At 34.9% G+C, this 27,436-nt stretch overlaps 1 protein-coding gene across 1 annotated transcript; it reads right to left on the bottom strand.

Moving 5' to 3' along the window:
* Positions 1-527: 527 nt before the first annotated feature.
* Positions 528-27,436, bottom strand: LOC128990166 (regucalcin-like). The gene is made up of 7 exons (XM_054412446.1): positions 27,303-27,436; positions 26,489-26,527; positions 25,226-25,406; positions 22,311-22,511; positions 10,533-10,763; positions 6,324-6,451; positions 528-875 (listed from the first exon to the last, which is right to left on the bottom strand). Exons 1-7 carry the CDS (start codon positions 27,330-27,332, stop codon positions 594-596), a joined length of 1,092 nt encoding a protein of 363 aa, XP_054268421.1. The 5' UTR covers positions 27,333-27,436; the 3' UTR covers positions 528-593.

The following is a 27,436-nucleotide window of genomic DNA, read 5'->3' as shown; positions in this document are numbered from 1 at the left end:
CAATACAGTGGTCAGATTCAAACCCCCTCGTTCACTGAGCTTCTCACTTTTTAAATTACGCTTTAAAAAAGGTAATTTGTATACATATTGCTATATTTTTGTAGCATTTTTGATTTACTTGAGTACGAAAATCCCGTCTTAGCCATCAATCTAACTCTATCTTTGTTGGACTGAGATCACTTATTAACGTGACGGAAATGTCCAGCAATGGGAGACGGACAACGGACCAGATCTTTGTTTGGGTTGATCCCTCGGTGGTCATCGGAGGAGGGGTGGGGAATCGAGAATTCTGAAGAGGATTACAGCCTCGGTCAAGTACCTACACCCGTCCAGCAATGGACATATAAACTTACATTTTTCTAATTAAAAGCTGTGTAATTGTATAGTTTAACATGCCAGAAACTAGGAATCCGATTTAATGATTAACGAGTAAAACATTTGTAAGAAGGCTAATTTGAAGAATAATTACATAATGGTTACCCAAACTCTTAGAAAACAGATTAATTTTTAGGTATGTCATTGACAAATTAGTGTCTGCGTATGTTTTTTTATTCAGTTTTTGGAATATAATGGTCAATTAAACTCCTTTCCTCCTAGCAGCATTTCTTTAGCAGATCATTTGATATTTTTACGGGACTGCTGGGTCTCGCTCCTGTCACCCCGAGCCCAGTAATCATAAACGTATTTCCAGATTTTGGGTACATCTCTTGGCGATCCTTTGTCCAATCAAAATGAGTGGTTGTTACGAAAAGAATGTCGAGGTCTTTGCCACCAAAACACACAGACGTCGGCCACATATCCGCTAATGCAATCTCTGTCTTTATTGTTAATAATCTACTCCATGATCCTGGAAACTTACTATCGATTTGAAAAATCTGAAACAAATAATTAGTATTAAATCCAATAATCAAGGTTGATATGTTGGTAAATGAGTTGTTATCCAATTATCTTTTAAAGACAAGCTACGATTTAACAGCCTGTACAATTTTCAAAATCGTACAATACCTTTTTCCATGCACAAACATATAACAAACGTTGCTAAATTTACTTTGCCATATTATGTTCATGAATTTGTTATTATATAATAGTGAGTAAGCAAGCAAATAAGATAACTTAAATCAAGGTCTCGTAACAAATAATTTCCTATTGTTACAATTCACTATAATTTGTATTACCTAGTATAGCCTTTATATATATATATATATATATATACTCACACATATATATGTATACATATATATATATATATATACATATATATATATATATACATATATATGTATATAATGTGCCTAAAGTAGCTACATTAGTTTGAGTGTGTTATTTATTGATTTTAAGGTTTAGATAGCGAAATATACATTTTAAACATTTTTCTTCGGTTATATTGACATAACATGATAAATATCATATTGAAAAATGTCAATACAGTAATCAGAATGTAGACTGTTATATATTCCAAGAATCTATCTTTTACTTTAATATTAATCATATGACTGGAATAATTTCATATTGTAAATAATTCAATGTTTACCTTTCATTATTATCAAATAAACATGTATCAAGAGTTGTGTTCATATAAATTTGTATTAATTTGTATTTAATAATTTGGCGACGAGGAAGAAAATGACTGAAATACAAGACCTTATATCTACTTTGAACAATTTTATGACATTAATGACACAACATTCAATTCAACAGACAGAACAGCCTAGATCAAAACATAGTACCAAGGAACTACTACAGAGCAATGCCTTGATGTTTGATGCTTATGATGAAAGTAAGGAAACGTTTGAAAGCTACACTCAGCGTTTAGAAATATTTTTTTAAATAAAAGGATTGACAGACAATGATTCAGAGACAGAACAATTGAAAGGTTTATTTTTAATCAATTGCTTAGGTGCTAAGCACTACAATCTGATCTGTAGTCTAACATCTCCAGACAAACCAGACTCAAAAACATATCAAGAGTTACTGATATTACTAAATGAGCACCTAAGCCCAAAGAAGAACATACTTACAGAACAGCACAAATTCTTATCACGTTTACAAGATCGAAATGAATCAATCACAAATTATGTTACAGACCTCAAACAACTGGCTTGTTCAGCAGATTTCAAATCTGGGTGTAATGAAGGAAAATGTACAAAATCAGTAATAAATCTTATGCTCAGGGCTCAATTCATCAGAGGTTTATATGACTCAGACATAAGAGAAAAACTCTTACAAATAGGTGAAATATCATTTGAAAAAGCCTTAGAAATCGCCTTGGCTATAGAGGCATCAAAACTTGACAACCAGATTTTATATACTAATAATAATCAAAATGACATTCACAAAATCAGTAAAACAACAAAGAACAAAATTGGACCTAAAAACAAAAATTTATCAACCATAAACTATTTCAATAATGACTCAAGCAAAAAGAAAGACAACAAAAACAAAAGGCTACAAAGACTGGGATTTTCAGATGTCTGTTTGCACTGTGGAAGGAATAACCATGAAACACAAAATTGCCGATTGATAGATGAGCTAAATTGCAGGTATTGTCATAAAGATGGACACATAGAAAAGGTTTGTATCATGAAACGAATACAGGAATTACAGTATTCAAAGAAAAATGTAAAAAGAATTGATGAAATTGATTCTGAATATGAATACGACGTTCAACGGATCATAAATGTATTGAAGAATGACGAAGGAGATGACAGAATGATGATAAACGTATCTCTAAACGGTAAACAGCAACGTTTTGAGTGTGATTCTGGAAGCCGCGTTAGCATAATAAATAATGATGACTTCAAGAAACTAGACTTACATGTTCCAGTTTGCAAAACAAGTTCTCTTTTTCGATCTTATACTGGACAAATATTCAAACCAATCGGGGTCTGTACCCTAAGCATATCTTACGAAGGGAGATCTTGCAGAGAAGACCTATACATTGTAAATCTACCTAAAAACGCTATTCTTGGAAGGGATTGGATTCGAAAATTGAAAATTAACTTACACAATATTAATCTTGTTAGTATGAAGAAACCCGAGGTTGATACCAACACTGTTGTCAAATCCATCAAGCAAAGATTCGCAAGCGTTTTTGAACAATGTATTGGTAAAACACCCAACTTTACCTTTACATGCTCTTTAAAACTAAAAGATAATTCAAGACCTGTGTACTTAAAACCCAGACCAGTACCTCATGCCCTTCGAGAAGCTGTTGAGAATGAACTAGAAAAACTCGAAAAGGAAGACATAATAGAGAAAGTGGACCAATCTGAGTGGGGAACACCAATTGTTGTGATTCCAAAAGCAAATGGATCCGTCCGTATTTGCGCGGATTACAAGGTAACTGTGAACCAACAACTACATGACAGTCGTTACCCAATACCAAGAATAGAGGACATCCTGAACAAAATGAGGAATGGAAACTATTTTTGCACGTTAGACATTTACAAGGCGTATTTACATCTTTCAGTGGACTCTGAAAGTTCTAAAATCCAAACAATTACCACACATAAGGGTACATATATAGCCAAAAGACTGTTTTTCGGAATTAAGACAGCTCCAAATGAATTTCATAAATTTATTGACCAAGTTGTACAAAATCTTGAAGGGACAGTGGCGTATTTTGATGATATTGTTGTACAAGGCTGCAAGGTGCCAATCCAGGCTCATAAAGGTCTTAGAAAAATTGGAAGAACACAATCTACATGTAAATGTTGAAAAATGCAAGTTTTTTGAGAGAAAGGTGCAGTATCTGGGTCATATCATCAGCAAAGATGGTATCCAGAAATCACCAGAAAAGGTGATGGCAATCCAGGATGCTCCCCGCCCATCAAATATCACAGGAGTGCGTCAATTCCTTGGACTAGTACAGTACTATTCAAAGTTCATCAAAGATGCATCTACAGTGCTAAACCCCTTACACCAGCTTCTAAGGAAAGACAAACGTTTTCATTGGTCCCAGGAATGTGAAAAAGCTTTTACTCGTGTTAAAGAAGAGATAGCAAGTGACACAGTTCTTACTCCATACAATCCAGACTTACCCGTGATACTTGCCACAGATGCTAGTCCTGTTGGCTTATCAGCTGTGCTCTCTCATAAAATGCCAAATAATGAAGAGAAGCCTATTGTATTTGCCAGCAGATCCCTCACTGCTGCAGAGCGCAACTATAGCCAATTGGACAGAGAAGCAACTGCTGTATACTGGGGGTGTAAAAAAATGTTTGATTATATATACGGAAGGAAGTTTACTCTTGCCATTGACAACAAACCACTAATGACCATATTTCATCCAGACAAGAAACTACCACTGTTGACTTCATCCAGGATGCTTAGATACGCTCATTTTCTTTCAGGATTTGATTATGAGATTGTACACAAAAAGTCAAGCGACCACTGTAATGCAGATTACCTCTCAAGACATCCTTTGCCAATAAAAGAAGAGAATATCAATGTGGTTGACGAAGATTACACTGTTCGAAGAGAAACAATACACTGCATAACAACTGATACTATCATGGCTAAAGACATAGAAAAAGAAACGTCACTTGATGAAGAACTCTCTTGTTTAAAGGAAAAGCTCCTAAACGGAGAAGTCGCTGACCCAGAAATATCACTGCAAGACGGAATCAATTTTAGAGGAAATCGTGTTGTCATTCCTAAAAAGCTACAACCTAAAATCCTTCAAGAATTACACTCAACACACGTAGGAATAGTGCGGATGAAGAGTCTGGCAAGAAACTACTGTTACTGGAAAAACATTGATACAGATATTGAGAGTATGGTGGCAAGTTGTAAGGCATGTTGTGAGAATAAGAAAAACCCAGAGAAGGCCCCTACCCATGTTTGGGAAATACCAAAACGCAATTGGCAGCGAGTCCACATGGATTATGCAGGACCTTTTCTAAATCACAACTTCTTGATTGTTGTAGATGCCAGATCAAAGTGGCCAGAAATATATCCAATAAAAAGTGCGCCAACAACTGCCAGTACTATTCATCACCTGAGAGAAATATTCAGTCACCATGGCCTACCAGAAATATTGGTCAGTGACAATGCTACAATTTTCAAATCAGCAGAGTTTCAAGCATTCTGCAAACGCCAAGGAATAAGACAACGATTCATTGCACCAGGAAACCCCTCTACTAATGGTCAGGCGGAAAGATTTTGCCAAACACTCAAGACAAAACTGAGGTGCATGCAGTTTGAACAGGGCACTTTACATGAAAAACTATGTGCACTATTATTTCGGTACCGAGCTACACCACTGAGTACTGGTGCATCCCCAGCACAATTAATGTTTGGCAGGAACTTGAGAACCAAGCTAGATCTCTTAAGGCCTGGTGAAGATGACAAAAATGAGGCCCAACAACCAATATTTAACAAACATTTCAATATTGGGGAGAGAGTACAATCAAGAAATTACGTAGGATCCATTCTGTGGAAATTTGGAACTGTGGTGGAAAGGCTGGGGCAACTTCACTACCTCGTGGAACTTGATGATGGGTATGTGATAAAACGTCACTTCAATCAGCTTCGAGCTTGTCAAGTGCCAAAAGATCCTACTCATTACAAAAGCCATCTACCTAGCTCATTGAAGCAAACAAGGCAAGAAAGTTCAAACAACCGATGCGACCAAATAGCCAAAGTACCACCTACGCAAACTCATCGAACTTTAATATTCCAAAATACCAATCAAAATTGTTCAAGACAACCTTCATTCGTGGGACATACAAGGTACGGCATGTTAAGAAAATCAAAAGGCAATTCAGAAAGGTCACATGATACAGAAAATGTCTCAAGTAGCACCCCAAGCTGGGAAGGAACTACGGACACTGAAACATCGAGTCCTACAGCAAACTCAATGCCTGATAGTGAGACAAAAAGCCCTATAACTAACAATGAAGCGTCAAGTACAAGCAATCGTACAAGCAGCCAACAAGATGCCGAAGAGGAGTACAATCATACAACAAGACGCTGAAGGTTCAAATGCAACCTCACAACCAGATGTCCCTAACATTCGCCGTTCAATGAGAATCAGAAAACCGATTAAAAGGATGAACTTATAAATGAACGATCTTTTAAGTAAGTAGGGAGGAATTGTTATATATTCCAAGAATCTATCTTTTACTTTAATATTAATCATATGACTGGAATAATTTCATATTGTAAATAATTCAATGTTTACCTTTCATTATTATCAAATAAACATGTATCAAGAGTTGTGTTCATATAAATTTGTATTAATTTGTATTTAATATAGACTAATAAAAAAAAATTAATAATAACAGCATAAGTTAATAGGTAGTTAAATATTTATAAGTTACCTTTCCCAGGCCGTTTCCAGGGATCCACAAATGTCCGTTATTGTCGATCGTGATTCCATAACCAGAAATGTATTTAGATATTTTATGTGAGGGTCCGTCTTCGGTGTAAGTGCGAACCATCACATTTTCTAAGACACATTTAGTATTTTAGTATAAATTTTGTATTCTATGACAACAATGGTTTAGTACAACAAACATCAATTTTAGGTTCTTGTGGTTTTAAAACCTTGATATTAAAAAAATAGGCAACAAATCTTAAAATCAATAGTTTCATTTAGGCTATTAGGTACTTCATAGTTACATAAATCTAATGTAATGTAGAGCGAGTGTTTGAATGTGAAATTTGCACATGTTTATGATGTGGGACATTGCACAAATTGTACAATTTTATACTTTATCCTCTATAGCATACTAAGTCAGTAAAGTAAAAAAAAGCTGCCTTCCATCTGGGTCGCAGCCACCAGATCTGTAAAATTTCAATGTGTCTTATGGAGCCCTTCACACTATCGGGTGGCAGCGACCCGGTCACTGAAGAACTGCGTCGCTGGTCAGTGGCTGCCACTGTGATTTTTCATCGACTCAATTCCTACCGGGCCTTGTGATATACCCTTCACATTAGGGCAAGAGCGGTCCTATCCACAAATTGGGGGGGTCACCGGGGGCATGGAATATCCCCGTGCTAAAATGAGTGGTTTTTAAGCTATTTTGAGGACCTAGTTTAATGTGTTCAAGCTACCCGGTTTATTTAAAGGCCAAAGAAATTTTAAAAATTAACTTGTATTGTTTTTGAATTGTTGAGACTTGTGGTTTTAATAACGAAGGAATACCGCAGCATTAAAACACATTCAATCATTATTGATTTACGAAAATACCCTTTCAACTGGTGCCGATGTGCATGCTAAACAGAAAATGTCCAAAATCAGACCAAGATTTTGAACCAGAGAACTTATTTTAATTAAGAAGTGTTTAGGAACTTGCACCCAACACGACTGCTACTGCATCATGCCTGCCCAGTGAGCAACAGCATAGATAAAACATACTAGTCTATGGCAACAGTTAACCTACACAAAGTACACTACCCAACTAACGTTGCCATCCTGCTAGTCACTGCTACCGCCTGAAGAATTGGTTCTCAGTGTTCTCAACGCGAGAATAAAGTTTTTGTGCAACGTTTTTGCAGTTGTGCATGGAAATTATCCGTCCCTTCCGCATCTAAGTCTGAGACATACCATTTTGTTGTTGTTTCGTGGCAACATACCAACTGGGTTGTGGTATTCTTAAATATGATATCAGGTGCTTTAAATATAAATTAGTATTTAGTATTGAAAGTTTTAAAATTTGCTACGGTAATCATTAAATTACATTACTGTAATTGCAAATTCCTAACACTGAACTCAGATCAAATTAATGTTCAACTGCCTTTAAAGCTTTGACTTTTGATACAACTTCTTTTCATTATCCAATACCCAATTCATGTTTTCAGTCATCCAGGTTAAAATGAATGATAGCAAATGCCTACAAATTCAATAAGAAGAAGAATGCGGCCGAACGTCGAACGCCAGCATCGGACACTGCCGTTGCCGTATATGGCTGAAAGCGTCCGTCGTCTGCCGATCTTCCCTTCTTTTCATATCGTAAAAAAATAGTCGGACTCAAACAATCCCGAGTTTAAGGTTAGAGTTTGTAATAATTAGTCCTTTCCTTCACCACTAGTGTAAATACTACAATGAATTTGGTAGAACGATTTGCAGTAAACATTATTAAAGTTCCCCTGGTATAATAGTTTATCTATAAAAAATATATTTGGGGGGGGTCACGACCCCCCTGACCCCCCCCCCCCACCACTGGGACCATCCTTGCATTAGAGTGGCTGCGACCTAGCTCTCGGGGATACGCGCGCTCCCTGTACACCCGTCTGTCCTGATGTCCACTTTTGTTGTTTCACTTTGTTTGTGTCACTGACTCTCGGTTGTTTGTTTTTAGCCATAACGTTATCTATATTGCTTTGTATGTTCACATTGAGTTGTTTGTTGACGATGATTTGGATGGATAGGGCAATACATTTTTAAACAATAGTGTACGTTTCCTAGAAGGTAGGCCTACTGAATCTGTTGGTAAACCGAAGAAGAAAGGAAAATTCACAAGAAATAAGCAAAACATTCGATTACACCTTGGTGAATGAATTATACGACATGAAAAAAAAGTACCATTTTAGCGAGAAGGTCTCAGCAACTTGGTGACAGCCACCGTGGGTGAAAGGGTGTCCTGTAAATCGCCACCAGTGACATTCGCTACCAGTGACAATCGCTACCAGTCCGGCCCGTTCTTGGAAAGAGGGTTCGTGGGTGTTGTGATGAGGGGGGGAGGGTGTGTCATACCATGATCACGGCTACTTCATAGTACCAGAATTAGCTAGTTCCGATCCAGAGTAGAGTTAGCGATAAGTCCAAAGGACAGTCAATTTCAAATGTTAACGTCACAATGTATATTGATGTATTTTTGATATTGATTCTTACCCTATTTGTTTTTAGTCAGTATACGTGTTTTTTTTTTAACTTATACACTAGCCTGCCTATGCTATCAAAAAGATCAGAAGCTTGTGATTAACTCATTGCAATGCATCAACGGAATGGACTGGTCAACATTAAAATTGTCTTGTGGCATTATATTCTGCATTAATAATAACTAGTGTGTTATTAAAAAAAGATATACAGTAAGTCAAAAAAGTACGTTTTAAAACTCTTAAAACAACGTTCCTTTATATTCTGACTGTCATGTTGATTTTTATAAAAGAGCTAACAATATTAATTTTTAGATGAATACAAAGAATAAAACGAAGAACATTTAAATGTACTCCGTGTTTTTCTAAGTAGTTTAGGAACATTTCTGTACAACTCCAGACTTGAATATCTAAACTTTATTAAAAGTGAGATTGGAGGCAGAATCTGCATGGTGCGGCGCGGCAGTACAATTTCAGTTACATTACAACCAAACTAAATAAGCTAAAAAGGTAATTAAAAAATCAGCGTCGACCTCTGTTTCGAACAACAGTAGTATGAACTATAGTACCGTAAACACAGAACCGTTTATGAACCGTTTACACAGAATGAATTATAGGTATTACTTCAGTGGTCATTCCCAATAGGGTGGTTTGGTTAGTGAAGGGAGGGGAGTATGTTAAGGTATGCCGTCACGTAGTGGTGAGGGTGGTGACTCAGGGCCACTGGTAGCGATTGTCGCAAAATTTGAGTTGGTAGCGATTGTCAGTGGTGGCGATTAACAGATATTCGGGTGAAAGGACAAGCGTTGCTGCCACTCAGTGGCTGTGACCTCAGCGTGAAGGGTTCCATAAGACCCAATGCAGTTTTACAGATCTGGTGGTTGACGGATGGCTGTGACCTCAGCGTGAAGGGCTCCATAAGACCCAATGCAGTTTTACAGATCTGGTGGTTGACGGATGGCTGTGACCTCAGCGTGAAGGGCTCCATAAGACATAATGCAGTTTTACAGATCTGGTGGTTGACGGATGGCTGTGACCTCAGCGTGAAGGGCTCCATAAGATATAATGCAGTTTTACAGATCTGGTGGCTGACGGATGGCTGCGACCTCGAGGGAAGATCAATTGTTTTATTCTTTGAAAATTGAGTTAAAATAGGTCGAATATAATGTATCTTAGCTGTGAGAAAATATTTGTGTTTTAGTACATTGTAAGCTATATGCAATTAACAATAGTAGTTTACATCGCTAGGAGCGAAAGTGGCTCTTTAGGTACGCAATCGTCCCGAGCTTGGAAATACGATTGAGTAAAAAACAAAAACAAAAACACTCTTGCTCCATGTGATGAACGACTATTTTCATCATACTGTGGAAATAACCTTCTAACCGTTACAAAATTAGACCACGCTATTTGAGGTTATACAGTACAAAGTCGTCATCAATGTTTAAATTTCTGATGTTTACAAAAATAGCTTTAAATATCGTGTACTTAGCAGTGTTTTCATAATGCACTATTAAATTTTGAGGTTGACAAACTAAAAATTTACATTATTATGTTTTTTCACCTTTTGATGCTACCCAAAAACGATATTTTTGCGTACGATTTAGAGAACTAAAAACGTCTGCTTTCCGGACAGTATGATGGAAACTATATTTTTCACACCAAGTAAAAAGTACAAGTATGTAAAAGTAACAAGTAAGTGATTTACATACCGGAACTTAGCTTTTTTCTTCCGCTATCGTACTGATACGCATACATCTTACGACTCCAAGAATCCATAAAATAGAACTTTTTGTTATTCAAACTCCACTCAAAGCCGTCCATCATATCCTCTCCAGAAGTAATTCGTTTTGATTGTTTCCCTTCGTCAATTTTATAGATTGATGCATAGCTATACCTTCTAGGGTTGTACCAGCTTGGTTTGGGTCCTGATTTCAATGTACCTGATAGAAATCTTTACCTTTAGATTAAAAATTATGCAAATTATAATCTTTTTAATAAACGTATAGAGTTGCCTTCTAGTTTTATATAGGTGCGCTCTAGGTTGTTTGCATGTATTGAGTGTGTGAACATCAGAAGCCTACAGCTTCGATTAGTACTGATCAAACTTATATAAATACTAAGCAACATACCCGGGCTTTGCAACGGGAAGAGACCGCTTATGAGAATAATTATGATCTATAGATATACTGTATAATAAATTAACAACTAATGAATAATGCCCACAGTTTTTATAAAATACTAACAAAATCATTTTCAAGCATCTTATTTGTATCAATTTGGCAATTCTAATATTAACTGTATTCATAGGAATAGCATAGCACCTTTGGAAGCTGTCAAGGCAGAACCATAGGAGAGTATTAAGATAAACAATTACCACGTGCAGACCTGCTGTATTGCCTCTATTCATGGGAAAGAATATCTCAATTTGTAAAGTATTTTACACTTGGTTGACATTGACCATGTGACTTGCTCCAAACTTCCACTAATACAATGTTAGTCTTCCATCAAAATCATTGACTTGAACAGTAATGCACTACAAATATTAACATGCTACTCCGTTTCTTAGACATTATTTTGGGTGAAAACAAACATACAAACAAAATGCATTTTATAAACATTTGAAAATAAAAAATTCATTAAGTTTATGAATAATGCACTTAAAAATTAAAAACACCCTATTTGCCCAAACACGAAATTGATTTATGAAATGCAAAACGTAAACATAACTCAATGTGCGTTAAAGCTTTTTGTTGTTGCTTATAGTTCAAATTAGCGCTTGACTTAAATTCAAATCAAACAAAATAATGGTGCTGCACCCTGTTAGTAAGCCTAGTAACTTGTCAAATGCTATTGAACATCATTGGAGCAACATAATTATTTGAAACAGCTGTTAAGATTCTTCTTTTTAAATATGAATACTCATAAGGTTAACAAGGGAGATCGCAGGGCCACTGGGGTGGAGCCCGAAAGGATTTTGGAGATAAGAATAAGCTTATATGTTAATCAGGAATGTAAGCTATGATCATGCCAAATTTCAGCCCAATCCGACCAGTAGTTAATGCGTGATTGAACTTTAAACACACAAACTTTCACATCTATACTGTGAAAGTAATGGTGTCAATTCAATCTAATGGTGACTGTCTGTAATAAAACACGTTACTAAATTATGTAAAAACTACTGAACTGACTGGGCTTAAATTTAAAAAAATCACTACTATACCAAGGATGGTAATAGGACTATTCACACTTCGATATTGACCGTGGGCTTTGCTTGCCCCTTTGGCTTTAAAAGTTCTGAGGTGAGGATTTTAAAAGTAAATATTGTTTGGTCTGCATGGCTGCCATGAGAACACTCAGAATGTTTACAATTTGCTATGCCACCAAAATGTAAGCAAGCAGAACTGCCGAAGCACATTAATTCACAACTAGTGTACATGTTGCTCGAAATCGAGCAATTGCTAAGAAGTATAGGAGTTATTTATTAACAAATGACTTGTTTAAAAAACTAATAACAGTCATAATTTCCGATGATTTTGAAAGAGTCGACTAAAAGATTATTAACTAATGGAAATACTCACTATTTACATAACAGTCCTATTCCAGTTTAAGGGGTTAATTTTTAACTATCAAACTGCACATGGACGGGAAAAGGTAAGCTTACAATTTAAGTCAACATAAAAAGGCTGTCAGTTTTTATAATATACCGTACCTAAGTTATTTAGCCAATTGGTAGACAATAAGGTGTAGGCTTTAAACTCTACAGAACAGAGCTAGGCAAAAACTGGCAGAACTCTGAAATGGTGTTATTTATCATAGGCATAGGCCTACTCATATGCCATGAATCCTTAAAATAAACATTCAATAATTAATAACTTATACCATTAAACGCAAACCAACTTCCAAAACTATACACATTTTTAATACAACATGGATAATTTACACATTGACTGTTTACAATTAAAATATGTTCTTCTGCTCACTTTTAATTTTTGCTTCGCAATGGGAAATATCTGTGTCATAACCATTGAAATAGATTTATAATAAATAATAATCTATCATAAAGTTTAGGATTGAATAAACCTACCACATAGTTGTTTTTTTTCAGCTGTCTGAAATTGTGAAATAGGCATTTGACAGTTCTGGTTGTTTACATTTGAATATCAAAGCAAATGTAAACATTGTGAATGCTTCCATGGAGACCAATTATTAATATTCAATTACTAACAACAGCTGGAGTTTCAAAACAATGTTTGTTTCCCATGTTAATCTTATGGAGAAATACAAAACTTTAAAGGGCCCCAGGGCCTCACTCTCTAATTATTTACCTAAAAAGAAAGTTTCCTGCACAACTTCATGTTACGCTCTTTCCATTGACACCAAAAACATGTCAATCGGTTCATTAGTTTCGGAGGAGTAATTGTCACAAAAATCCTGCTTGCGTATTAAATAAGTATATAGATATAGATTCCACACAGCTGGTTTAAAAATTAAATAGACATATAATATTCTGTATGACTACGTGACAGGTTTATTATCTATCTATATATATATAATACGCTAAGCCAATTTTTGTAAACAGAACTCCTCCCTCATTTTTGGACCGATTTTGATGATTAAAGTGTAAAAAAAATACCCTGATCTGTAGTTTGCAAAGTGTTTTTCTTTTTTTTATCTTTATTTGTTTGGGCAGAATCTTCCATCAAAGTTGGGGGTTCTCCCATAAGATTAACATGGGGGAATCTAAATATTTAATTGGAAACTTTGTCTTCACTAATTTGAGAGAACGGCTGGGCGTAGAAACATGGTAGAGGTGCCAAAAGAGAGGTCTCAGTCTGTAGATGAGCCATCAAAAGAAAAACTAAGTAAATTCCCTAAGGGCTCTACCTCAGAAGCCTTTAAAGTTCCCTACCCAGATTAGTTTACATTATCGTCATATGGATAATTTTTTTCTAATTTTTAGTGAAACAGCTTTTAATATTTAAATTGTAATCGAGCGGAGCGAGCGAAGCTCTTATACGACGACTCTTATGCATTTCGTAATACGCAAACTCCTCCTAGATGGTTGAAGCAATCGTTTTCAAATTTTGCATCTATATCAAATCCATATGGCGTCAAACCAATCTCTTAGGAATCCACCCCACGGGCCCTCAAAGATTCAATGTAATGCTTATGGAAGCAGTATTTGACACATAAACAAAGGCATAAGATCAGCTGGTGACTTTTCCATGAAGTAGATCAAGAAATAGCTGATAGCATTATTCCACGGATATTAGAACAGAAACGGTATGAATCGAATAATATAATCAAACTAGGTGAAACCCGTCGAACTTCCAAGGTTTATGCAAACTGCGATAAATTGCGTGAATAACATTGTTTAAAGAGTAATAAGTGTAAAAACAATAATGATATTAATTGATATAGTTACCAAATATGGTTGATCATTCAATGAATAAAATATTTCCTATACCTACGTCATTGGAGTTATTAACTATTGGGTATGTTAACTGGTATTTCTTCTTTTGGAAGAATCTTTAAATAGTATTAAAATCGTATTGGTGGATCTTTTGTAGTTAAACCCTTCTGCGATTTCATCAGTGTCATGCAGATTACTCTATGAGAAAAAATATATGTTTGTTAAGGAGACACCTTCTAACTTCAAAGGAAGTTATTTCCGTTTCAGTGTAAGTTTGATTTTTCCTTCGTCACATCGCGTCAGTTCTTATAGTACTTCAGTTCAATGAATAACCCTCTATTATAGTTTTGAGAAATTGGTTGTGGGGTTACTGTTAAAGCTGGAATTCCTTTACATGGGGGATAACAGTTAGTTGTCTCAGCCTTTTCAATTACATAAAGTTGTCAATATAATCTTTCTACGAAATGTTAGGTGTAGTGGAATATACTTGAAGTGAAGTTGGCTTTTATTCTTAAACTGTTAGGGACTCCTCGTTTATATGATCGTGCGGCTTCATTGGCAACAAATAATGCAAATAACATAGCAATGTGACATTTCCAAAGAGCGAAAAATACTGTAAATTGGCTGTTACGTAAATATCGACGTTCACATGCATTGTTAATCAACGTATCTTAAAAAGGATTATGTGATCTAGTTTAAAAGGAATATGACCTTTCTGTCATGACAGTAGCTGCTTAAATAGTACAGGGTGTGGCAAAAAACCGATCTATTTTCTGCAGTGCACTGTTCAGAGACAGGTCGTCCGAGAGTGGTGGGAGTAGGCTCGTTGGAAAGCCTACACAATGCCATTTTTTGTAGTCATAGAGCAGTGATCGCCTGAGCTAGTGCGGTTGTTATGGAATCGTTTTTATAAAATAGTGAATTCATTCTTACTACTCAGCGGCAGTTGCATGCATTCTTTCAATTAAGGCGACATGGAGAAGTTCCGTTCCGTAGCACAATAATGCGGGTTACTTACATTAGAACAACGGCTTCTGCGTTGAAAAGGAAGCTGACAGGCCTTCCAAAGTCAGATCGGACGCCAGACAACAAACATTCGATAGAGTTCGTGCTGCTGTGGAAAACAGTCCTCGTAGGCCAGCCCGAAAACAAGCGGCTGCCTTGAACATGTCTGACCGCTCAGTTATACGAATTTTGCGGTTAATTTTCATCCCTATGGATTAGAATAATAGTCTGTATAATTTGGCAATCATCCATACAGATAATCACAACGGGACCTCTCTATGTCCACCTAACTGAATAAAAGCACGAAACTGCCGCTAAGTTGCAATGACTAAATCATAACTTTTTTTAAACGACTCAATAACAACCACACGTAGTTCATACGACCACTGCTCTATGATGGAGAAATGGCATCGTTAGGCAGGCTTTCCAACGAGCCTAATCCCACCACCCTCAGACGACCTGTCGCTGAACAGTGCGCTGCAGAAAATGGATCGGTTTTTTGCCGCACTCTGTATTTACTCTTTGTGCTATTGAAGTTCATTATGCTCTTATCGTGTCTAATAACATCCAAACACAGAAACCTTGCCTAAAATAGTACATATATCTTTACAGAGGTTTTGCAGTGGCCTATACAGACCGTGGCCCACTTGGTAGGCCTTAAGTGAGATTTGTGAAAATAACACTACACTTCGACTGTAAAACAAATTTCACAAATAGATATGATTACCATTTAAGCAGTTACTGTCATGACAGAAAGGTCGTGTTCCTTTTGAACTAGATATCCTCATCCTTTCTAAGATACGTTGGTGAAAAACAATGCATTGTAAACGTCACTATTTACGTAACAATTTACAGTATTTGCTTTTTGGAAATGCAGCACTGCTTTCTTATTATTGTTTCTATGCCGATTTATTACTCATTAAACAGTGCTAAATGCTCACATTTTTTTATTTCACTCTTTTTGTCACAGTTAGAAGAATTGTCGTACGCCTTTAAAGCAACCGTCAATCTAGTTTCTTATATTTTGATGGTTCATTGATGATTGATGATAGGAAATAAGGAAGATTGTACAAATATTTCTGTATCAACCTCGCTTCTACCCCTAATTAATTATTTAAAACTAGGTGAGACCCGTCGAAATCAATGGTTACTTTCAAGGCTTACGCTAATTAATCTAACTCCGATAAATAAAGTGACATTTTAAATTGTTTTAGCATTTAGCAGTGTTTAATGAGTAATAAATGAAAAACAATAATGACTATTGTGTTGGTTACAAAATATGGTTTATCATTCAATGAATAAAATAAAATTCCATACCGTAAGTCATCGGAGTCATTATTACTATTTTAGTTGGTCTCTCTTATTATTAAAATCTGATTGGGGATCTTTTGTGGTAAACACTTCCACGATTTCATCATTTTAATGCAGATAAAATCAATGCTTTAATTTGAGAAAAATATTTGTTTGTCGAGAAAGCACGTTCTTACTTCATTGGGAGCTCCACCCTTAAGCTCTGTAAGTTTGATTTTTTCCTTCGTCACGTCGGCCATCATAGCATACTTCTGTGTCAATAATAACCCTTTAGCATAGTTTTGAGAAATTGGTCATGGGGTTACTGTTAAAGCTGGAATTCCATGACATTCGGATGTCAAAAGTCTCAGCCTTATCAATTACATAAAGTTGTCAATAACCTCTCTTCGGAATGTTAGGTGAAGTGGAATGTACTTGTACTGAAGCTGGCTTTTATACTTGAACTGTTAGAGGCCTCGTTCATATGTTCGTGAGGCTTTATTGGCAACAAAAATAATACAAATAAATGACAAACCAATGTTTAATTTCCAAAAAGCAAATACTGTAAATTGACTGTGACGTAATTAATTACGTTTACATGCATTTTTGTTTATCGACGTATCTTATAAAGGATGATGGAACATATTTTACAAGGAATATGGCCTATCTGTCATGGCAGTAGCTATTTAAATCATAATTACTCTTTGTGCTATTTTTTACAGTCGATGTCTAGTGTTGTTTAAAAAATCTCAAAACCAAGTGGGCCACGGTCCGTAATATTCCACTGCAAATCATCCGTCAAGATAGGTACTATTTTAGCTAAGGTTTCTGTGTTTGGATGTTATTAGACACAATAAGAGCACAACAAACTTCTTCTGCAGATGAATAATCTGTTGGAACTCTTTCCAGCACGGAAAATACAGGTGTCAGGTGACCCCAACCTGCACGGAATTTTGTTGTTGTTGAAATGTTTAAAAATACTTTATAATTTGTGTTTAGAACCATACTAAGTTTTTAAGGCTATATAAAAATGCATTAATATTTTTTTTGTTATCAGATAGTGATAAAAGGGATTTACACATATGTAACACCGTGCAGCAAATGGAACATATTTTATTGAATCCCCTAAATATTAAAAATCTATTTAGAGGGTTTCTTTGGGGATATCATAAATACAAATGCAAATTACAATATAAGAAAGTATATATTTTACACATATACAATATAAAGAGACCTGAATAAATGTAGTAAAAGAAAATTCACACACCGATAAATGTAAAAAAATTATAAAATGTAAAAGTTACTTAGCCAAAACAAAGTAATATAAAGGCCAATTTATTTATAAGTAATATAAACATAAATTTAAAGGCGGGTTTCAATAAAAAAATGTTCCAATATGCCCAAACTTTATCCTAAATTGTAATTACATAAGAAAAAACTACCAATATCGAGCCAAAAATATGAGAAAACCTATTTATAATGTCATATTATTTATAAAAATACATAAACGCAATTAAAACTAAGTTTCTGTAAGATTTTATAGTTAATTTATTATTTATGGATAGATATATTTGGAACGCTGAGCTGCATGGTGTTACATTTGAGTAACGCACTTTGAAAACTCAAAATACATTCTAGTTTACTGATTTAATGACTCTAAACTATTATAAGGGACGCTATTATAACAGTACATTACAAAACAGCATAGGAATTATATAAGCAATAACAACATATCTTTCATTTGCATAAAAATAAAGACGGGATCTTGGGCACGAGTCTTTCACCAGGAACAGCTGTTTTCTAGGAGTTATTTGTCAGAATGTAAACAAATGGATGGTGCTGCCACCTAGCAAAGGTCCATAGTACTAACATTTAAAGTTTTCAGATGCATAGTGCTAGTAGTCTCGTTTACAAAAAATAAAATGTCTCGCGTTACGAAGATGTAACACCGTGCAGCAAAGAAGTCAAAAAGTCCGTTACATAAATGTAACACTGTGCTTGAAAGAGTTAAGAGAAATATATGCCAAATTATAGATGTCACAATTCAAGTGCATTTAAATAGCTCTGGCCTGAACTTTTTTGTAGTATCAAGTTTGAGCATTTTTTATGTTTTTTAACTATATGGGTAAGTTACATAGTGTTTTTTAGGCTGCTGCTCAGTAAACTTTTTTATGGATAAATTTAATGGGTTTTGTTGCTGAGTAGAGCTAGTAAACATGCACAGCTCTTTTCGCCAGTCTAATAACATTCACAGGTTCAAGTTTATATCTGTATAGGCTATGTATCTACGTTTTCGCTAAGCTGAATGAATACATCAAAGTAACCTCTCTGTAAACTCTGCAGTGAATTGCAACTATAAAAGTTATTAAAAGCTTAATCCAGTTGCGGTGAGCCACGATTAATTCAACAAAATATTGTCACGGCTCATATGGGCAACGTGCCCTTCTGCACTTGTATTATTTTGTATTGTATTACACAGTTTAACATTTTTCCAATGATTGAAAACCTGCATGATAATCATCTCGTAAACCTATTATGATCTGTCTTGAATAATATGATAAAATATAGGCAAAAGTGGCCAATAGTGAAAAATTATCCATATGGCTATAATTTTGATGGTTCATCTACAGACCAAGACCTTTCTTTAGGCACCTCTACCAATCTTCTAAGCCTAGTCGTTATCTCAAATTAGTGCAGACAAAGTTTTCCAATACAAAAATATAGATTCCTCTATGTTAACCTTATGGGAGGAAATACAACTTTGTTGGAAGATCCGGCGCAAACTAATAAATGTTTCAAAAAATGAAAACCACTTTGCAAAACTATAGATCAGGATCATTTTTTCACCAAAATCTGTCTAAAAATGAGGGAGTAGTTCCGTTCACAACATTTGACTCAGTTTATTATATATATAGAATAGATTTAGTTAATGTGAGTAGGATACCCAGGGATCGGGCCCGCCATTCCCTTATGTATGATAGTATACAATTTATTACTACGTTCTGGGACTTTTGAATCACACTGTTACCTATAGCGGGTGTCCCAAAAAGAATCGATCAAAAGTAAACTGGCCAAAGAACTTTATTATTATAGGTAAGGTACTTTGATCCTATACCAACCAACCACTCCTAAATTGGGCCCCTTTAGGTTAAGTTATGTTATCTTCCGGTTATGTTAACCTATCCTAACCTAACCTAAACTAACCTAATAACCTAACCTAAAATAATTTGGTAACCTAACTCAATTAAGGTGTGGTCGGTATAATATGAAAGTACCAAAGATAAAAAGTTTACTTTGTATGCAATTTTTTCTCTTCAGTATAGGTTTTTCCTACCATGGTTTCACCGCCTAACCTCTTCTCGGTTATTTGCTCGAAAAATGTCGAGCTGGTGTTCCAGCTCTGATCACACATTGTAATGCAATTAGAGAAGTCATTAGATATTTTCCAAACTGATTCTCTGACCTTTGTTTTAGGTTCGTCTATGTTTATTATCGGTGAGTGATACACTTGATCTTTGACAAACCCACACACACAAAAATTACACCACAGATTTCGTCTCTACAAACCATTCAATACACTGTGCTTTCAACTGCACCTCTATATTGAAACTGTATATTTTAAAAATTCGTAAGTCCTAACAATGGATTAGCTAATTACTGTACTAATAAAACCATTAAAATTAGCCAAGGTGGGAAAATTTTTGACAAAATTATAGGTACCGGTACAAATATTTTAAGTCGTAAGGGAAAATATAATCTAAAATTAATTATGAAAAGAAATCTCGTAGGATTCTACTATAAACACAAGTATTTTTGTTTAGCTCATCAAAAAGCCATACTCTGCCTTGTTAACGGTAATTTGAACTGAAAAAGGTGAACACAAATAACAATAATTTTGAGGCAGTGGCAGGAAATAGTATATTTCGTACCTAGGGCCGAAAATGAGGGTCTCGAACTTAAAAACGATCGAGAGCTGCAAAACCATTTCGGTCCGTGGTACGAACGCTATTTTTCACCACACTACCCTATTAACACTATTCACCACTATAATAATGCACACTGATAGTCAACACAACTACAACTTTTAGGTTATGTGAAAAAATAATTTGAGGAATCAGCAAAAATAAAAATGAAGATCGAGAGCTGCAAAACCATTTCGGTCCGTGGTACGAACGCTATTTTTCACCGCACTACCCTATTACCACTATTCACCACTATAATAATGCACACTGATAGTCAACACAACTACAACTTTTAGGTTATGTGAAAAAATAATTTGAGGAATCAGCAAAAATAAAAATGAATAGTTGCTAGGCAACGGTGACAATAACACAATTCTATTGCAATGCTATGGATTTTGATTGTGTATTTAAAATGCATTCATGTTTTAAGTAAGTAAGCGGACAGCTGATTTTGCGGCCCCGGCCTGTAAAAACCTGCTCGGTCCCCAAATTACGATGACAGCTGGCATGGACAGCAAAACGTAACTTTCAGCCACCAATTAGCGTATGTAATACAGCCAAAATAGTATATTTCGTACCTAGGGCCGAAAATGAGGTTTTGCCGGCTCGAGATAGTTTTTAAGTTCGAGACGAAGTCGAGAACTTAAATCGATCGAGAGCCGCAAAACCATTTCGGTCCGTGGTACGAACGCTATTTTTCACCACACTATACCCTATTACCACTATTCACCACAATAATAATGCACACTGATAGTCAACACAACTAAAACTTTAAGGTTATGTGAAGAAATAATTTGAGGAATCAGCAAAAATAAAAATATATAGTTGCTAGGCAACGGTGACAATAAAACAATTCTATTGAAATGCTATGGATTTTGATTATGTATTTAAAATGCATTCTAAATTTTATTCATGTTTTAAGTAAGTAAGCGGACAGCTGATTTTGCGGCCCCGGCCTGTAAAAACCTGCTCGGTCCCCAAATTATGGACAGCTGGCATCGCCAGCAAAACGTAACTTTCGGCCACCAATTAACGTATGTAATACAGCCAAAAACATGATAGTGTGGTGAAAACATCATAGTGTGGTGAAAATATGTTTGTGCACACAGATGGCCAGCGTGTAGTGTGGACTTCCTAGGGTCTATAGACTACTTACTAAAATCAGTGTGTCTAAACAGTCATTTAGACTCTAAATCCTATATAATGCTTGTCACCCTCCATCATGATCTTGCAGACAGATTTAACAGAAACAACCAGAAATATCTTCAAATGAAAAGCAAACAAACGACCTGAAAAGAAAACAAGTACCGCCTGAGGATGGCTCAATGTATGAGCTGAAACTAGTAGCGTCTGTAATTTATTGGGTTGCTTAATAGCATACATTTAAACCTTGAAAGAATATACAATTAAGGTACAAACAGGTTGAAATTGCAACTGTGAGTCTAGAATCAAATTCTTATTTTGATACAACAGCCAAGACTAACATTATAAAAGCATATTAAAAACCAAACATTGCACACAGGCAATACCTTAGGAAAATTGAAATGTGATTAGTCAGCAGGTTTGTTTTAGTGGAGGTATTGCTATTTTGAACTGGAACAAGGTAACTTTTTTAACATAGGTCTCTTTTACCTCCACATATATAAAAAGTTACCGTTTATGATACAGGACAGCATTAAAGAAAGAGGGAGGGTAGGAGAAATACAAATACCACCATTTCCCTCAGCATTATGTTACCCAACACAAAACACATCCATCCACGCACATTGTTACCCATGCATGACCCTTGCATTTGGTTTAATGAATTGCCAACTTACCAGCCCAAAGACTTCCTTCAGCATCCGCTTTTCCATAAATAAATCGCATATCTTCCAAGCGGAATATCTCTACAGGATTGATATCTCTATCACTTGTACAATCCCACCGTATCAAAGCTAGAGCACCTCCCACTCCTATAAGGAACGTGTCCTGCGTCCCTTTCACTCGAATTACCATGGACAAAGGTCTCAGCTTATCTCCTGTTTGTTATTGTGTTTATTATTTAACATAATATTCTTTAAATGCAGTGAAGGAACTATATTTAATGGTCCGAATAAGGGACTTTTGAGGCTAAAAATCTATTGGTGAAATCCACTGACTTAGGTAACATCGTATTTTGCCGAAAACCATTAAAAATTTTATGGACTAGTTTGTTTTTAACCAGCAAGAATACAAAAAACTTGAAGAAGATAATCATGAGTCATTCTTGAGAAGTTAGCTACCTATTACAATGTTTATTACAGATCTAATCATATATTGAGTATTTTTATCGGACTAGCCCATCTTTTATTGCGTTTGTTTTGTCACGATTGATGACGTGAACCTGGTCGATAAAAGCATAGGCCTACATTACGCGTAATAACCGAAAACTTAAGATAATAACTCGGGTAGCGGCAATGTTATCCGGTAGACTTGGTTTAATTTGGTGTATCTTTAATATTTGTGTATTAGGTTCCCCTTTTTGCCCTGGGTGCTGCCGGAGCTCGGCCCGACTCAAATACGGACGCTCTCAATGATTTCTCCCCATCGGGTATCCCATAATAGTCCCCCTGGTTAATTTTTGAACGGCTGCATATTTTCAAACGAGCTTCGATAAACGTTACTACGGTAATATAAAGTACTTTTGAGGGTTATTTTGAAATTCACCCCCAACTCCAAATAGCTGGGGGTAACTTACAATTTTTAAATAGCAACCCCTATCAAGTACACACCAATTTAAAGACCATTAGTTTGAAAGAATGTGGCGAAAAACAGACGTCTCTATCCCAACCTATTGTATTTCATCAGCATGAGAGAGCCCATGTAAAAATATACACCTATATCCCCTATTAGCGTTTTATACAGGGTGATTGATATAAGTGTGCCAGCCGTTTTATTCGAAAACTATAAGAGATATAAAAAAAAGTTAAATGTTAAGTGCCTTGGATTTTTTATTAAAAAAATTATAGTCAAGTCAAAAAAATTATTTTAGCCACCATTTTTCCAATATGGCTGCCAACTTTGATTTTTCTTATGGAACACCCTGTATTTTATGATGCATTCTGGTAGAAAAAGTAATTTTAAGACAATTTTATTCTTGTGATTTTTTTCATAAACCTAACTGTTTCAAAGATAATAATGGTTTAAGTTGTGAAATTTTGAATGGTTTTCGAGCAAAACAGCTGGCATGCTTGCTTAGGCCTTTATCGAAACTCTTTCTCATGCAGAAATTTCAAAACTTTAACCATTATTATCTTTAAAACGGTTAGGTTTATGAAAAAAATCACAAGAATAAAATCGTCTTAAAATTACTTTTTCTACCAGAATACATCATAAAATACAGGGGTTCCATAAGAAAAATCAAAGTTGGCGGCCATATTGGAAAATTGGCGGCTAAAATAATTTTTTTGACTTTTGACTATAATTTTTTAAATAAAAAATCCAAGGCACTTACCATTTAACTTTTTTTGATATCTCTTATAGTTTTCGAATAAAACGGCTGGCACACTTATATCAATCACCCTGTATGTTGTACCAGAGAAACTAATCTCACATTACAGTAATATATTACAGTAATAATACTGTAACAATAAAGTAGAAACTACCTTTTTAAACAGTAGGACAGTTTTGTCCGGATCCCAAAATGAGGTATTTTGGGGGCAGCTCAAAGTTTTTAAATATAAGGCCCCATCAAGTGACACATCATTTTGAAGGTCTTCAGTTGAAAAGAATCTCGGCGAAAACCAGAGGTCTCTACCTCAAATCAATACAAAATGGTGGCAGTTTTTAATTTTCAGGCATTACATTTAACATTTTTGAACTGCCCTCTTTTGAGTATTTTATGTGGGGTCGCTGAGGTTGGTAAAAACTAAAAATTGACATAATTTTGTATTGGGTTGAGATAGGGACCTCTAGTTTTTACCGAGATTCTTTTCAACTGATGCCTTTGAAAGAGGTGTCACTTCATGGGGCATTATAAAGTGTGTTAATGTTTCAATAAAAATTAACGTTATTAACTTCCATGTTGCAGCAAAACAAGTAATTCTTTAAAACAAATTTTATTCAAATTCGACAAAACGTGACAACATAAGGGAATGTTTAGCAAAAATCTAGTCTGGTAAATGCAAATTCGCTCAGTCCGCTAGTTTACAGGGGTAGTTATTAATTTCTTGGATCTTCAGCACACTCTTAGTTTGTTACGAGTTTCTGTAATTAGTGATCTTAGTATAAATATTGGTAGTAAAATAATAGTTATGAAATATACCATCGTAATATGAAGGGTGGAAGTTTTATGTGATGAAAACCAAACCTCTTTGATTATTAAAGGTGTATATATTTTCATTATTTTCTATTTTTAGTTAGCTGTGTTATGTTACTTGGCATGTTTTTTTCTCAATGGTTTCGCAAATAATATTGAAAAACGATAATGTATGAGTGCTTTGAATTGAAATAAAAAAAATATTTCTAATATTGTTGCACCATTCTATATGTTTACGTTACAGTAGTATTATTAATGCAATAAGTAATACATTTGTATTGCAATATAAGAATGTTGTCAATTTCATGTCTTTTAGTTTTATTTTGACCATTAAAAAACACCATTGGGAATGGCTCGAAGACTTGGTATTTAATTAATATAAGTCGGACGAATCTCAAACACATCTAATTACCGACTTAGATTTATTTCTATATTTACTTGTTTTTGGATCCCTACCTATAATTGTAGCCTTGTAGGTCTTCTCTGTGTTTGGATCGTAGCAGACGATAGACGTCGGATCATCACCGTGACCAATTTCTAGCCAGTATAGACGATTATGTTCACCATCCCAGTAGAGTCCTCCGGTAAACCCACCAACAACGTTAGAGCTTACGGTACTAATTTTATAGTCTGTATTCTGAAACAATATTTAGGTGGAATTACAATTTACTCTTTTTAATACAAAACATCAATAAGTGTTTGTTGATTCAATATTATTTACTTGTTTAGGGACCCAAACACTTGTAATTGAATAATATTGAATCAGTAAAATTATATAGATATTTTATAAAATTAATCATCCATTTGTTAGTTTTTAAAATTTTCAAATACCTGTATTTATTCACAAACAATTATATGTTTGATGCCTTCAGCAGATTGAAATCTACGGAGTGATTTAAATTATTTATTGAAAATAACATCAACAAAAGCAAACAAAGACAAACAACAAACTGTTTTTACACAAAATATTTTGTGTATAGGGATATTTATATTCTGCCCCAGATAATATATTTCTGAGTTTGTTTGAATATTAAAATAATTTGTTTTTTACTATCGAGCTTTTGCGGACTTATGTCCCTACAAGGCACTAGTCAAACTATAATTTGTTTAATTTCTACTAAAAAATTTGATTTATGATAACAATCAGGTGTGCCAACCAAACAAACGGTCGTAGAACATTGTTTAATCAAATGCATTTATATTTTTCTGAGAGGAATGTTCACTTTATTCATTCATAGAAACATCATAGTCTAGTCAGTGGTCATCATACGAGTAAGGATAAAGAAAGGATAAGTAAGGATACATTTCTAACCATAGTAGTCTACCGGAAGGTGGCTTTACGACAAAAAAATTAATAGGCCTATTCAAGGCAGTAATTTTGTGATTAAAATATTTGTGTTTTAGTGTTCATTTTAAAGAGGTTTCTTCAAGCAGCATTTTAATTTCCTTCAAATATGCTACACATCGGTTGTATATGTTTTATTAAAATGCTTTTTAAAATGTATAAAAAAATACTAAAACGTACTTAAAAACTTATTAATTTACTAAATATAAGACACATACAGCTAGACAATGGCTGGACTGCTTTCCTTATAAGGCTTTTATTTTATTTTCGACATAGAGTCAATATATAACACGATGATTTTGTTTTCTAAATTCATATGTTACCTTGCGGCGTTTTAAGCCTTACGGGTTCACTAGTATTAAAATATTACTCACACTAGCTTTTACAGCAGGCAAAATATAAGCATCCATAACCTGTAATAAATAAACAAACTAATATACATGCAACAATTAAAAACAAATTATGTGACGTTCTCATAAATATCTGATGCAACGTATAGGTTCAGAATGTTTCATCCCATCAATATAGACTGTAAACGTTTTTAAAAGACCTCTTGGTTGGTAATATGTATTTATAGCAATGTTGACGTATGGTAAATGTTTAAATATCAGTAAATACGTATGGGATATGTTTAAATTGGTATAGACCAATAAAGATCGGTGTGACTGATAAAACTGTGGTTTACTAGAATTCTCGCCCACTATATTCCTACTAATGAATAGCGACTTCAAATTCAGACGATAACTATGTAATATTACCTAATGTAACCTATAGAAAGTAATTCAAGATCACTAACAACGTTATTATTTTGTTTAAGTAGTTCTAATGTGCATTTTTTATCTGGTCCTCCAATCATCGTCAGAATCTCTAATCCAATTGCAATCATCGCATTGTGTTTGACCTCATGTCATCAAGCTTTTAATAACCAGAAGTAATAAGATAAATATTTAAACAAACTGGGTTATTTATTGGCTTATTTTTAATTTTGCACAATCATTTGTTAGTATGGATTTCTACAAAAGAATAAATAACATTTCCAAGTTTAAAATTAGTAGTCGCTCGCCCCTCCGTTCCCTAAAGTAGATGACCAACTTTAGTCTGTAAAAATCCAATACAGTGCAGATTGCTAAACTCACGAAATAATCAGAAACTAACCAAAATATTAAAACTCGGGAGGACAGTACTTACAATTACAAGCAATACATATAAGATGTCCATTCTTGAATAAAATTCCGATGTACTTCTTCACAAGCTTGTTCAACGACGAATGGTAGGTTTCAGTTTGTGAATTGCACACACTGTTAATCTCATTAACGTAGCTA

This window comes from Macrosteles quadrilineatus, unplaced genomic scaffold, assembly GCF_028750875.1.
Source record: "Macrosteles quadrilineatus isolate MER2022 unplaced genomic scaffold, UCM_ALF_1.0 Scaffold_3__2_contigs__length_128488019, whole genome shotgun sequence".
Lineage (NCBI taxonomy): Eukaryota > Metazoa > Arthropoda > Insecta > Hemiptera > Cicadellidae > Macrosteles > Macrosteles quadrilineatus.
Note: the sequence above shows the minus strand (reverse complement) of the source record. Positions and strands in the feature narration are given on the sequence as shown.